Raw genomic sequence first — 14,042 nt, forward strand, 5'->3', positions numbered from 1 at the left:
ATGGTGTCACTTCTTATTTTTTTTGGTAAGATATGGTGTCACTTCACACAAATAGGAAAAGCGATGAATGCAAGTCATCATGCATGGCCATGGCATATCTCGGATCCGATTCAAAATCATTTACAGAGAGGTTTAGAGCGAATTCCTATGCAGGAAAGTTTTCAAAATATTAATCAGGACTTTGAGAAAATTGATTGGGAACTTTTGAAGCTTATTTACAATTCTTTGGAGTCAATTTCATTGAGGCATCATAGATGTGGTTTTGGCATTATACTGACAATAGAGTCAGTAATTTTTTTTCTATAAAGACCAGGAATTATTCTATGATAATCAAATTATATTCATTAAAGATGTACAAAATTATATTTTCTCAGCATCTTAAGATCGTTTTCGTCCAGATTCATGGTCCGTGAGTTTGTCATCTTCCCCTTTACGCTATCTATCAGAAGCTACGAGTGGAGTTGATGCCCTTTGCTCCACTTTTAAAGTGAATGCGATTGAAAAGATAGACATGCTGGTCACAATCATCTTTGTTTTGAGCGAAAATATTAGATTTTTATGTATCTTCCTTACTAGTTTCCCTCTGCAAGTAAGCTTTCAGTTGAAGTAAAGCCCCTCAACCTGGAAAACTACTACAAAAATGGGTCCTATGAGCTTCCATGTGTGCAACATCAGGAATCTATCCACAACCCACCATTCTTTATAAGTGGGTGGATCTAGGATCTATCATCTATCAGGGGAGAAAGTAAAATAAGATGTAGATTAGTTATGGTTGTTTTTTAAAAATATTTTTTTCCCCTTCAAAGAAAGATGTAAGAATCCAAATAGCTAGAAAGTGGATTCTTCTAAACTTTTTTAAGGTGGTTCTAAAAGAAAAAGCAAGTGCTACTTTGCTTAAGAATGTCGCTTAGGTTGTAGAGACTTGAAAGTAATCTATAAAACGTTCTTGTGAGGCTGTGCTTCTGGAGGTGGATTCTTTAACTCACTTTTCTTGGGTCATGATTCATGCACCAAACAAATTCTAGTTATCTTTCCAAGTGGGTCACTGTTTATACCGTGACTTTGCCTCAACATGGTTTTTTTTTTTTTTGGGTAAATTCTGGTGCAACATACACAAGAATCAACTGCAATAATAAGAATTTACTAGTTTTAGGCGTAAGAAAACATTGCAGAGACTTGTTTTTTGAGCAACAAATGACATTCTATATAGGATATCTTTCCTGGAAGGATAAGTGACTCATTTAAAAAGAAAAGGAAGAAGCTCACACATGTTCTACCTATAATGCTTTGAGGAGTCTGGATCTTCTACTTGTCAAAGAAATGAATTATGTTTCCTTTATATTTTTTTACGATATTATATAATAGGAGTTGAGTACATATTTTAAGTACTAACAAAATGAATGGGAGATACCATCTTAGTAAATTTTATTCTTTTATTTATGATGTGTTGCAAGGATTTTGCTTAAGTGATGCATAATTAATGTGCAATATTGAACTGCTATTGGTGATGATCAATTTTGGTGGTCGAGATTGTCCGTTTTGGTTTTTTTTTAACTACACCACTGGGACTAAAAAAAAGGAAATAAAACGAGTGCTCGAGATCAAATCACCACTTTAATTCTAGACCGTAGGCAATTCAGGGTTGTGTATTAATTGCGAGAAAAAAATAAAAATCTGTGGTGGGTATAACTGTATAAGAAGAGTAGATTTCTAACCTGATAAACAGTGGAACCACAATTCGCTTTGACACTGACATGAATTGGATAAGACAGAAAATTGCCACGTGATTGTAGAGAACTACAGGAGATCTGAGGTGAGGTAGTCACCAAACTTGTCCCTTGCGTTGAAGAGAACCCATTGCTCCAAACTCTAGGCTATGGGATCTTAGGATCTTAGGTACCATGTGTCGTTGTTCAAGGAAGAAGAGTGATAGAATTTTTCCAAAAAAACAAAAAAAAAGGAAGAAGAGTGATAGAATTGGAGTTTATAAAGAAAGACATGTGAAAATCCAATTAAAAAGGCCTATTTCACAGTTCCCTAATTTCAACTGGTGCCAACCATATAACGCCAAAACGGCATCAAAATGGAATATGGGACAAGAACAGCTTTCCTCTCCTCTCAGTCTCTCTAATCTAATATTCTCCATAACCTGTCCTTTCCTTTGGGCTCCTCAATAGTCCAACCAACCCCAAGACCTGGGTAGCCGGAAACCGCCACCAAACCCAGTAGCGCCGCTGCTGATTAGTGAGTGAGTGACTCTCTCACTTGTCATGATCAGATGGTACTAGCTTATTTTGTTTGGTTCTGCTCAGACCACCACATTCGGCCCCACCCCCATACAGGTGATGATGATCTCAGACTCAGACTCGTACAGTAGTAAAGATGCTAGTTAGCCACAAAAATTCAAAACACAGACCAAATGGTTTATTCATCTCTCTCTCTTGCGTGTCGTCTGTCTTTCTCTGTCTTTCTTCTCCTTTCTTCTGGTAGAAGGGAAGAACCCTTCTCAGTTGATGCAATTTGGAAACTTGCAGAACCCACACCATGGGTCAAGCCCTGCCCTCATTGGTTTTGTACAGAGCTCTCCTCTCCCCTTTGGAAGCATAAAATGACAACACATCTTTGATTAGATGAAAATTCCCACCTTTTACTCTTCTTCTCAGTGGCTCTGTGTTAATGTAGGCAAAGATGCAAACCAAGAGCTACCTTGCCTATTTGGGAAGCACTGCTTTCAGCTAATCAGGTAGATGTCCTAGATGAAAACAGGACTAGTTCGACCATGACTCAATGCTGGCATTAGAACTTAGCCATCTCTAAAGGTTCCAAAGGGAAATTTTGTTTAGTAATAAGTTAACACAAAGTTGCAAGGATCACTAGATCCAAATGTCTTCTTGTAAACCTAAACAATCCCATTTTTACCAGGAAAAAAACCTCAACAATCCCATTTGGACAAGTGAAAAAGGTTATTTACTCCGTCCGAAAGGTCCCAGATTCTATAATGGAAGAGGGACCATCTTCTCTCTCTCTCCTCTTGTCCTTTTTTTCCTGTAATAAAGTAAGGAACAAGGAGAGACAATGGACTGAAGGCATTGATGAGGAATTGGAGTCATCTGAAGGTCTAATAGGAATCAATCTTTAGACAAAAAAGGAAGAAAAAAAAATCAATCTTTGAATTCCTAAACTCATAACTTGTTTTGATAAAATCTTGCACCAATCCAAGGGTTAGGAAAAACCCATCTCATATAAGGCCCCACCAGCATAAACTAAATTAATTAGCCGCATATTAATGCATCTTTAATTGAGTTTATTGATTTAGTTTGACCCGATCACAGAGAGAAGAGGAAGGGTTTTTTTAAGTTTTAAAAATGGGTTTATCAGAAAGTACAAGTAGATAAAACCAAACAATTATATATGTATTTGTACTGAACTCGACCGATGAGTGACCAGACAGAGATGATTTGTTCATAGAAAAAGATGTTCACGAGAAACAAGAAAAAGAAAGTTGATGATTTGGAACGGTAATTATTAGCTTTACAAGGGCAAAACAGTTGTCTCAGTATCTCTCGATTCTCTCCCTCTCTCTCTGTGTTTTTCTCAGAGACTTGGAAGAGATTTTTGCAGTTAAAGCTTCATGTAAAAGAAAAAGGTTCACATGGAAGAAACAACCCTACTTGCATTTCTTTTATGATATCTATTGCTTGGAGAGGAGAAATGATGAAGTTAACAGACTAGCTTTCTTCACTGCCCATTGCTTCCTCACCCCCATCCCAAGGCCAATCATCATCTCTTCCCACCTTTCGTTCTTTTCTTTGCCCTTTATTTTTCACAGCTCTTGATTAGAACGGTGGAAAGTAGACATGCAATCCTTTTGCTTGCTGTTAGTGCATCACATCTGTCTCTAAGCGGTAGTTGCAGTAGCAGTAGAACTGGAAGGAAGGGTTAAAAAAAAAAAAAAAAATCTAAAACCCACATCACATCTATCTCCTTAGCAGTAATTTTTTTTTCCCATTTTGGTCTTATACTCTGGTTTCCTTCTGGGGTTTTGTAGTTTTCCGATTTTGCATTTTGTCTGCAACATCTCAGCAGAAAATGAGGAAGCATGGATGGCAGCTTCCCTACCATCCTCTTCAGGTATTCGTAACCGTTACTTTTGTTTTTTGTTCTTTTCTTCTTGCAATTCCTCTTCTCCATGCTCATTCTACCTTCTTTCTGTAGGTGGTTGCAGTGGCTGTGTTTCTGGCACTGGGGTTTGCGTTTTATGTTTTCTTTGTTCCGTTCGTAGGGAGGAAAGTGTATCAGTACATTGTGATGGGGCTTTACACTCCCTTGGTTAGTCATTTCGAATCCTTTCCCTTATATATTTTCGTTATAAATGTATAAGTTATTTTCTTCACTTTTTTTTCATCATTCATGGCTTGAGATCTGCTTGATTTGGTTTTTGATAAGTTCATATCAGATTCACAAGCTAGTCCTGATCCTATGACCAGTCTCTTAAACAGATTATTCATCGGCGTTTTTCCCTTTTTACCTCGTTTACTCTACCTAACCTATCCCAATCTCTCTTGAACTTGTGGCCTATTTGTGTTTATTGATCGATCCTTGAGGTTCCGCATGAACTTTGGTGAATTTCGAATGTTAAGGTTTGCCTGTCTATTAAGCCATTTGTTGGATCTTTTAGAGAGATCTAGCTCATCTAGTGAAGCCACAAGCACTATCTATCTCATGTGAATGTTGAATCCTACCACTATTATCAAAAGAATTGTTAAACCTACTACAGTGCTGTGTGGTGTTGACCATTAATTGTTTTAGGATTCCTGTCCCAGGTTTGGATGAATTAGTCAATCCTTTATAGGGTTTCTCCTTGGTATCACTTTCCACTTAATGGCTGGCATACGAGGCTTCATTCAGAACATTTTCATGGGTGTCTTTGGAGCTTATATGACTGGAATGTGGCTGATTCTCTGCCAGTCCCGTCCTCTCTCTCTCTCTCTCTCTCTCCTTTTTTTTTTGTGGGGGGGGGGGGGGATTCGAAAATGCCGTCTGCTGTTGCTTGATACCTATGGGACCATCTAAAACCCTTCATTAAGGCATTGATCATGAGTCAAGAAAAACTCAGTGCTGGTCAGAATGCTTTACATCCTTTTTGGTCCTAGGAACTGGCTTCACAGTCCCTTGGATATTTTGGTCATCTTGGATCTTCCTAGCAGTTGCAAAAATGAGTCGTTTAAGTGCTGATTACTTTATTTTATGGCTGAGAAAGAGTAATTCAAGTCATCTTTTGACATTGAATTGGGTTTGTCATCATTGGAGTTAGGTTTGTCTTCTGACAGTGAGGTTGTAGATGGCAAAGAGATAACTATACTGAGACGAGCTTCAGTTGAACACAGGTTGGGACTGAAGCTTGCAGGTTTCTTTTAATAAGCATGGTCAGGACATATCTTTTTATGACAAACTCAGTGGAAGATGGCATGTGTGTAATTCTTTCTTGCATATAGCATTTTTATTTGGCTCAATTGTTATGTAGTTTATATTAAATAAATTTGTGAAATGCTTCTTACCAAAAGAAATCTTAAAGCCAGTTAGCGTTTTTTTTTTTTTTTTGGTACAAAGGGGCTTGTTAAGCCGGGGGATAGGGATATTATATGCCTTAGCAAGAGTCGAACCCATGACCTCTTCACTAAGTGTTGGTTTCACTACTAGAGCAGCTTTGCATTGGCAACCAGTTAGCATTTCTATACTTGCTATTATCATGTGTTGGATGCTGTTTGGGTTTGACATAGTTTGCCTGTTACCCATATGTCTTGCACTTATTCATATATGAGAATTCTCTCCATCTTGCTTTGAAAACTTCAGGAATCCATATAGTTTTTTCAAATTTATGGAAAGTCCACAAATCCTGATTCTTGTTACCCATACATGTTTTTTTTTTTTTTTTGGGATGAATAAATAATATATTAAAAACATGGAGCCAAAGAGAAATACAAGGGGAAAATTTGGGGGGGAGCAGCGGCTAGTCAAGAAGTCAATTGGAGGGAGGAGTTAAGACTCCAGGAACTAACAATCAGCCTATTCCTTGGGGAGTCAACAACGGGGGTGGGGTAAGGAACTTGAGCCTAGAAAAAACATCAAAATAGATGGCATTCTAAATCAAGATTCGGGATCGGGATTTGGAAGTCCATCTTCTCATGTTATGCTCCCACCATAAATGATGAACAAGTGGCAGAGAGACAAGCTTACCCACTTGGTCGGAAATCGTGGAGCCAGAGAATGTACTCAGGATCCAATTCCAATTTTGAGCAAAACCAAAAGAGTGTCTCGATTTAGGCCAAATAGAAGCAAGGGCTAAGCTCCAGATGGAGTGGGAGAAGGGATAGGTGAAGAAAAAGGTGATCAAGGTCCTCAACACCGTTCCAACAGAGGATACAATTGGGGTTGGCGGGGATGTGGGGACTGATGAGGAAAGCTTGGGTTGGTAGGGCCAAGTTAAGGGTTCTCCATAGGTTGAGGGAGTGGTGGGGGATGTGGCCTAAAAACCAAATTATAGGAGCCTGAGGGACAGGGGGAAAAGGGGACCTAAGGAGGTTCCAGGCAGAGGCGGTTGTGAATACCCATACATGTTTCACTTACTCGTATATGAGAATTCTCTCCATCTTGCTTTGAAAACTTCAGGAACCCATATAGGGTTTTTAAATTTATGGAAAGTCCACAAGTCCTGATTCATAGTCAGTTAATGTTTAAGGTTGCTAATTATTAGGTGGGCACTGTTAATGGGGCTTAAACAAGTGCAAGTAATGATAGTTGATCTATTTTATGCTCTCCAGTTCTGCATGCTTTTTAAGTGGGGATCTTGGATGTTGCAGCAAGGATCATCCGATCTCCATGTGGGTGTTTGGTATAAGAACCTAAGTTGCCCCAGTTCCTTCCCCCGCCGCGACACACAAAAAATGAAAATAGGAAAGAATGAATGCACATATGTACACAAACCAAAGGAGAAAAGCTCTTGCTTCCAAGGTAATTTAAAATTAGAAGATTGAATATCAGCAACTAGCATGGCAAAGGGAATTGACTCTGTTTTTGCCATATCATTCAAAAGATTGGTTGAAATAGGGATTTAATCTTGTGACTCTGGGGTTTGAAACTTTGAATTCATTGCTGAGAATTCTGTCATGCCTAAACTTGTTTCAAATGTATTCTGAATTTTAGTATCATCTGCTTTTGACTGCATCCCATGTATTAGGTATTGTCTGGTCCTTTAAATTTTTTTATGTAGTCCAATTTGGGTTCACTTGGAAAATGCACTGTTTTGGTCATCATCCCCTTTCTTTCTTTCTTTGATTCGTATTGTTATTACATCTATTGCCAGATTACGTGCGTCTTTGGTCTGTATATTTGGTGTGCGGCTGCTGATCCTGCGGACCCTGGAGTCTTCAAGTCCAAGAAGTATGTTGGTACTGCACACTGTGGAAAGCATAGTCAGCATAAGGAATCTAAATTAGGATGTGGATCAACTTCTTCTACACACAAAGCTAATACTGCAATAACTGGAGAGAAGCACTTGGCTGAGAGTGTGACGGGCATGGAATCTATTGGGGAGGACACCACTATTGAAAATGAAAAGAATTTATCCTCTCATGAGCAATCTTGTTGTATGGTTTTATTAGGATTCTGTACATGCGCTTTTATGTGTAACTCCTGCAATCAACGGGAGAAATTTTCTGAAAAAGAAATGAGTGAAGAGGGCATGTTCTTCTGCAGTTTGTGTGAGGTGGAGGTATGTTGAAGCATTTGGTACCAACAATGTTTATAATATTCTTTGAAGGAGATCTATTATAAGATTTTTTTTTGGGTGAAAAATCTATTGTAGTATTATTATAGATCTTTATGGTTGTTAAGTATTTCCCTGTGTGCAAATGACAAATAGAGGTTTGAAATCTGCTATATTATAGGTTTCACAAAGTAGATATCAAACAATATCAATTAGACTACATGAATGATTCTATCTGTTCCATGGAATGGAAATTTCAAATGATCAGTATTATCAGTTTTCTCTGTATTCTTCCAATTAAATCTTGTCCTGTAAAGCTAGACTGCTTATTGTTCGTTGTTTCCATCCTAAAAGTTGTCCTTAACTTGAACCTTCTATGTTAACCATCTAGTATTTTCGCTGACTCATTATTATTATTTTTGTTTTTAATTATAAGTGAGAATCTTTGATTGTTTGGCTATTTGGTTTCCTATCTTTTGCTGTCTCTATAATTGCTACTAAATTAGTTCTAGTATCACATTATGGATTTGATATTAGAAGTATTCTCATTTGCTTGATCTGTACTGCAGGTTTTCAAGTACAGTAAGCATTGTAGAGTTTGTGACAAGTGCGTTGACCGTTTTGATCACCACTGCAGGGTATACAGACTCTCGATTTGCTGGGAGTTCTCCTTATTCCTGGAAAGACCTTTAATGACTTCTTCATCCTTTTTTTGTAGTGGCTGAACAACTGTATAGGCCAAAAGAATTACCGGCAGTTTTTCACCCTCATGGTTTCTGCTATTCTCTTGGTAAGCACAGCCTCTTGTTTTGCCTTGTTTAGAATCATAGTAAACATTAAACCTGAATACCCCAAACTGCCTGTGCTTGTGTGATCCCTTGGTGCATCCAGTCCAGCTCTCTTCACAACCTTGACATTCCGTCTTTCCTCCACTTCCTAATTACTAGGTCTCATCCTATCCCAGTTTCAACTCTCTTTGGCCTCTAAGAGACTGTTGTTACCCGAAGGTCACACACAAGAGCCCGGAGATGTCCTGAATCAAAGAGTAAGCAATTTACTTTCAGGTCTTTTTTCATTTTGGTTGATTATTGACAGGTATATACGTGGTTTGTGCACCTTGGGCTTGAGATTGCAGCTTATTCTACAATGGTCGATAGGAATACTTGTGATGATCTGCTGTTTTCTTGAGCACAACCGATTTTCTGTGGAGATCAACACCAAGTTGGGGAGCAGCTTCTCTTTGGTTCCCTTTGTTGTGGTGGTGGTGAGTGTTTTATTTGCCTGCAGTTTCTCTACTCACTATTTTGTCATTCCTGATATTCTGTTGAGTCTCTTGGTGATGAGTTAATTATTTTTTATCACTGCAAATGATGACAGTTGTGTACGCAGAGTTTCAATGTTGTCAATTAACTCTTACTTTGGCTGATAAATGTAAACTTGCTTGGAACAGGCTTCATGCACCATTTTAGCAATGCTTGCAACTCTACCACTTGCTCAGCTTTTCTTTTTTCACGTGCTTCTTATAAAAAAGGTTAGTGCCAAATAACCAGCCTGTATCTGTTATGAATTTGGTATTTTTAACTAAAGATGATACCCTAAACCGCCTGGTATGGGTGCCTGTGTCTCCTCTCTCCCCTGCCACCCACCCCCTTTCTTTCATTTCCGTTACACGTTTCAAGCTGTCAATAATTTGCTTGTTGCATGTATTTTTATACTTGTGTCACAGGGAATAAGCACCTATGACTATATCGTTGCCTTGAGGGAGCAAGATCAACAGGGAATTGGAGGTCAGCAGAGCCCGCAGATGTCTACTGTCAGCTCCCTTACTGGACTTAGCAGTGCAAGCTCTTTCAACACCTTCCACCGCGGTGCATGGTGCACTCCCCCACGCTTATTTCTTGAAGATCAGGTTGGTTAAGAAAATCACTTTCCTCATGGTAACCTGAGTTACACGAGCATACAAATCCATGTTTCCATAGTTGGCAAGATAGCCAGTTTTAGTGGGTACTTGGACCATTCTACTGGCCTTAGGCCCTAATAACTTGAGACATGCAATTTAGAGAAGATCAGGACCCAATGATGGGTGACCCCTTCTAACAGATGAGGTGGGCCAAAATTCATGATTACTATTAGAATGTGTCCTTTCTTGATATTTCATTTAAATGCTCAGAAGACTTCGAGATTTAGTCCCTAAAATTTTGAAGTGACAACTTTCTAGTTTGAAGAAGTGACGCTTGTGACAAATGGTTAAGACCAATCTGTTTCATGGTTATTTCTACTCTATAATCCTTGTGATAGCGTCTGCTCGCATAGCTCCCTATATGTTGAATGTCTGAGATGTGGCATGTTATTGGTACTCAAAAAATGTTAACTTGTCCGGTTTTTCTGAACTTTCTGATTGATAATGTTAAATTGCAGAGGCTATATTTGTTTTTCTGTCAACATTCCCAAAAACTGTGGTAAAGAGTAGAGAGAGATTCAGGAAGAAGGGAAAGTGAACGATGGAATTAAAGAGCTGTGACATAGACTCATAGCGTACCAGCCAGCATTTACAACATAACATATCCTAATTAAGCATAAAATCTAAATAGTATAAAGCAAAAGAAACCATGATAGTGAGTTTAATATAAATTTCTGTAATCAAGAAGCTCAAATTGTTTGGTTGTTCCTTTTCCTGAAGGGGTGGGCTGATGTTGATGTTTTTTGGTTTTCCAGTTTGATGTTGTCCCTGCGGACACTGCCATGTCTGTTAGCTCATCAGGTAAGAGGATGGCAGTGGCAGATGAATCAATCAGGAAAAAAAATGCTGGTGTGGTTAGGTTGAGTCCTTGGACATTGGCGCGGTTGAATCCAGAAGAAGTCTCGAAGGTTGCAGCGCAAGCGAGGAAGAAGTCCAGAATCTTGCAGCCTGTGGTGAGAAGGGATGCCCCACTAGGTTTGGAAACAGACAGAAGCTTTGGCAGCAACAGTGGCCGGATGTTCCAAAGGCCTGAGAATCGGAGGCGAACAAGTAAGCGAGTTCGACTCCCAGCTGACCTTCCTCTTGAGCCACTCAGCAAGATTGCTGCTCAGGGTGTGAACAGCAATCTTATTGATCCAATGGTAGACGCATCCACTAGTTTGGCTCCTTTGCAGCAGGAGGCACGAAGTGCATTTCGCACAAGCCGAGCCATGTCAGCCTTGTCTGGAGTTATTGCTTCTTCTCCTGAGAGCAGTCTGGATTCCCCAGATGTTCACCAATTTCGTGTTTCTTCATCGGGAGCAGAAGAGGGAAGAGGGCTGACAGCCAATCCACCCACTTTCTCATCTGCTCTCAGAGGAATTCCATTATCTAGGTCTACTAGCGATGGCTATGAAGCATCAGGTGGTGAAGATAGTGATCGGGTTCCTTCTAGAGTGACCCAAAGGTCAACAAACTGGAGTAATCTCTTCTTCAGCTCCAGGCATGATGAGAGGGCACTTAAATTGAAAGAATCATATTCATCAAGTCAGGCAAACAGCAGAAATCTTTGAAACTAACAGAATCATGTCGTCTTTTTGGCTTGACATTCTTTTATTCATGATCAAGTGTTCAATTTGTCTGGGAACAATTACTAGTCTCAGCTCTGGCTGCTACAAATGAATGTTGGGGTTAACTTGTCTCCTTTAATCATGGGGAGAAGTGAAGGTACGGGGACAATGAGTATGAGTACTCTGCATTTGTGGAGAGTGGCTTGAGCTCCTGGAACCTAGTTGTGCATCTGCTACCAGGTTCTTGCCATTTAAGACTAGAAGAGAAACTTGGTGCCCCCATGTCACAACTACACTCTTTTGAGTGGGTTTCTGTTTGAAAAGGATTTACTCAATAGATATGATCATCTTCAATTCTGGATCTGTATGAATTACTCAATAGTCATCATCATTCAAATATCTACTAGTGCCCAGTAACATAAATAATGATATTTCATTCATCTGGCATCGGGCGTTCTTGCCCTTTTTACAGTAATGGAACTCTTTCTCTTCGGTGGTGGACTAGCTACTGGAATGTCTTTCATACACAGGACGTGAAAACCAAAGAAATAAAATGAAAAAAGCTTTGCAAATGAAGATTGAAACTGTAAACAAACGTGTCAATATACAAGAAAACGAACCAAATTGATATTGTAACTCGTTGAAGCAGAAAAATGCCTTTCCGGTTATTTGAATTAAACCACCAAGAATTTGATGCTGAATCTGAGCATGAACTCCTAAGCTTATTTGAATCAATTTCTGTACAAATCCCATGACGAATCTCCATCAGCTTCAGGGAAGTTCTTGCATATTCTTCGAGTATGTATAGGTGTCAAGGTCTGCTTTCCCCATATTCTGTTCAAGGTAAAGGAATCTGTTCTCAGGATCCGTTAAAGAGCTTGACTTCAAACTCTTGAATAATATGCAGCTTGCAGTGGTGTCAAGAAGAAGGACGAGTGAGTATAAATATGCAATAAACATCCCTTCCAAGACTTGGGAGGGGCTGAGAATTCCAGAATGACTAAAAGCTCTTATGATCCTGTACTGAAACAAGGCTTCCACTAAGGCCAGCCCCAGATTGACAGGCAGAGCCAGAGAAAGGGCAACTGAGGCCTTGCCTCTGATCAGCACACATGCCCTGAGGATTGCTAGAAACCCACTGCAATTCTCCGTTCCTGCTATAACCAAGGCTAAGTTGCAGACAATAAGAGTATTGGCAAGAATGACAGAGTAGAGAATGGCAGCAGCAGCTGAGACAATAAGAACAATAGTGGGTGAAAAGAAGCCAGAGACATCAAGGATGTTGAAGACAAGGAAGAGCAGTGAGAAGGTGGCTGCGTTTGCTGACAGGATAACAAAGGAGTTGCAGAGGTGGGTGATGAGGAGGGGATTGTAAAGGGATACAAATGAAGAAAAGGAAGGTTGTTGAAGAGATACTTTGCGGTGTTGAAGAGCATGAATAACACAAGCTTTTGCTAGTAGAAGAAAAGAGAGGGTGAAGGGGATTGATAGAATTGAGGAAGTTATAGTTTGAGATAATTTCAGATTGAGAAAGGAAAAGAATTGTGATGAGGATGGAAACCCAGCTGCATCAAAGAGTATTTGAAAACGAACATGAATCACTGAAAGGAAAGGTAACAAAGATGGTACAAGTGACTCAGAGAGAAGAATTGAAGCAGAAGCAGGAAATGCTAGAATTGCAGCTGTTGAGGTGAAGTACTGGTAGTTCTTGAGGAAGGTGAAGATTGATCTGCTGATGATCTTTCTGGTGTTCTCCATGGGAACTGATGATGGCATGTCTTCCATTGAGATTGAGATTTGAATAGAATGATGACTCAGAAGCTCAAATGGATACCCTGTATATAAAACAAGAGAAGCTCTCTATTTGTATCCTTCGTCCCTTCAGTTTAAAAAAAATGAAGTTCTTCAATGGATAATCTACTCTCTTTTCTTTCTCAAAAGAGGTGATTGTGGTGGTTTGGGAGGGTTTGTTTGGGGTTTAGTGTTATAGCTGAATAGATTGGCCAACAACTAAACTGACACAACTGCACAACTGCAAAGGTGTATTTGTTTGGGTTCAAGAAGGGGAATTGCTTAGGTGATCTCTATTTAATTTTGAGAACTTGCAGTTGAACAGAATGAAAAGCATGAGAATCTGACTTTTCTTTTCTTTGTTGTCTCAGAAGACTCGTGCAATTATAAAATGATTTTAAAAAATAGCTTGTGGAATAAAATAAAAAATTATATCCCTTGGACTAGATGCAACAACACATGAATGCTTAGTAGATGAAATTACTTGGATGGGTTCAGAGATCTGTGGGGTATTTTTTTAGTTAAATTTGCTGAATGAAGAGATTCTTGATTGATTTAGTCAAAAGCTAAATAAATATTGAAACCCAATTAGAGAATGTAATAAAAAACCATTTAGTAATGCTTCTGATTCAGATTAACAACCTTATAGCCTTCATAGTTTGTTACAGATTACCTAACTTTTTCATTTTTGTTTTTTGAAGGCAAAGCTACCTATATTGTGTTGAAGACTATTTTTTTCTGATGATGTCAAAGGGGCTCTGCTTTGAATAACTTTTGCTATACTTCAACCATTCCAATCACTCCAAATTGAATGATACTGTGTGGGTAATGCTTGGCTTGCAAGATAAAATTATATAGAAACCCTAAGTGAAAGAAAAAAAAAAAAAAAGGGTTTATTTGCCCTAATATACTAGCCCATATTCTATTGATGTAGATGGAATTGATCTTTACTCTACCTTTTGAAGGGTACAACTAA

The 14,042-nt window shown here is 39.0% G+C and overlaps 2 protein-coding genes across 5 annotated transcripts; one reads left to right on the forward strand and one right to left on the reverse strand.

Moving 5' to 3' along the window:
- Positions 1 to 3,484: 3,484 nt before the first annotated feature.
- Positions 3,485 to 11,722, forward strand: LOC149020224 (DHHC-type zinc finger family protein). 4 transcript variants are annotated; one of them, XM_089148327.1, is made up of 11 exons: positions 3,485 to 3,518; positions 4,049 to 4,131; positions 4,216 to 4,329; positions 7,364 to 7,771; positions 8,335 to 8,403; positions 8,484 to 8,555; positions 8,730 to 8,810; positions 8,901 to 9,029; positions 9,216 to 9,296; positions 9,492 to 9,674; positions 10,481 to 11,722. In XM_089148327.1, the coding sequence occupies exons 1-11, from the start codon at positions 3,506 to 3,508 to the stop codon at positions 11,276 to 11,278; spliced, it is 2,031 nt and encodes a 676-aa protein (XP_089004453.1). In that variant the 5' UTR covers positions 3,485 to 3,505; the 3' UTR covers positions 11,279 to 11,722. The 4 variants fall into 4 exon arrangements, with proteins under 4 accessions (XP_089004453.1, XP_089004456.1, XP_089004454.1 ...); XM_089148328.1 differs by lacking the exon at positions 3,485 to 3,518 and adding an exon at positions 3,558 to 3,905; XM_089148329.1 differs by lacking the exon at positions 3,485 to 3,518 and adding an exon at positions 3,561 to 3,646.
- A 324-nt stretch (positions 11,723 to 12,046) lies between these two features.
- Positions 12,047 to 13,060, reverse strand: LOC149020225 (uncharacterized). The gene has a single exon (XM_089146823.1). The coding sequence runs from the start codon at positions 13,058 to 13,060 to the stop codon at positions 12,047 to 12,049; it is 1,014 nt and encodes a 337-aa protein (XP_089002949.1).
- Between the last annotated feature and the right edge of the window lie 982 nt (positions 13,061 to 14,042).

This window comes from Hakea prostrata, chromosome 3 (assembly GCF_041222555.1).
Source record: "Hakea prostrata isolate BN-2017 chromosome 3, UWA_Hpros_2, whole genome shotgun sequence".
NCBI lineage: Eukaryota > Viridiplantae > Streptophyta > Magnoliopsida > Proteales > Proteaceae > Hakea > Hakea prostrata.

Coding starts and splice junctions, on each gene's coding strand:
- LOC149020224 (XM_089148327.1), top strand. Junction 7,772..8,334: donor GCAGTTTGTGTGAGGTGGAG/GTATGTTGAAGC, acceptor TCTGTACTGCAG/GTTTTCAAGTACAGTAAGCA. Junction 9,297..9,491: donor ACGTGCTTCTTATAAAAAAG/GTTAGTGCCAAA, acceptor CTTGTGTCACAG/GGAATAAGCACCTATGACTA.
- LOC149020225 (XM_089146823.1), bottom strand. CDS start 13,060: ATGGAAGACATGCCATCATCAGTTCCCATGGAGAACACCAGAAAGATC.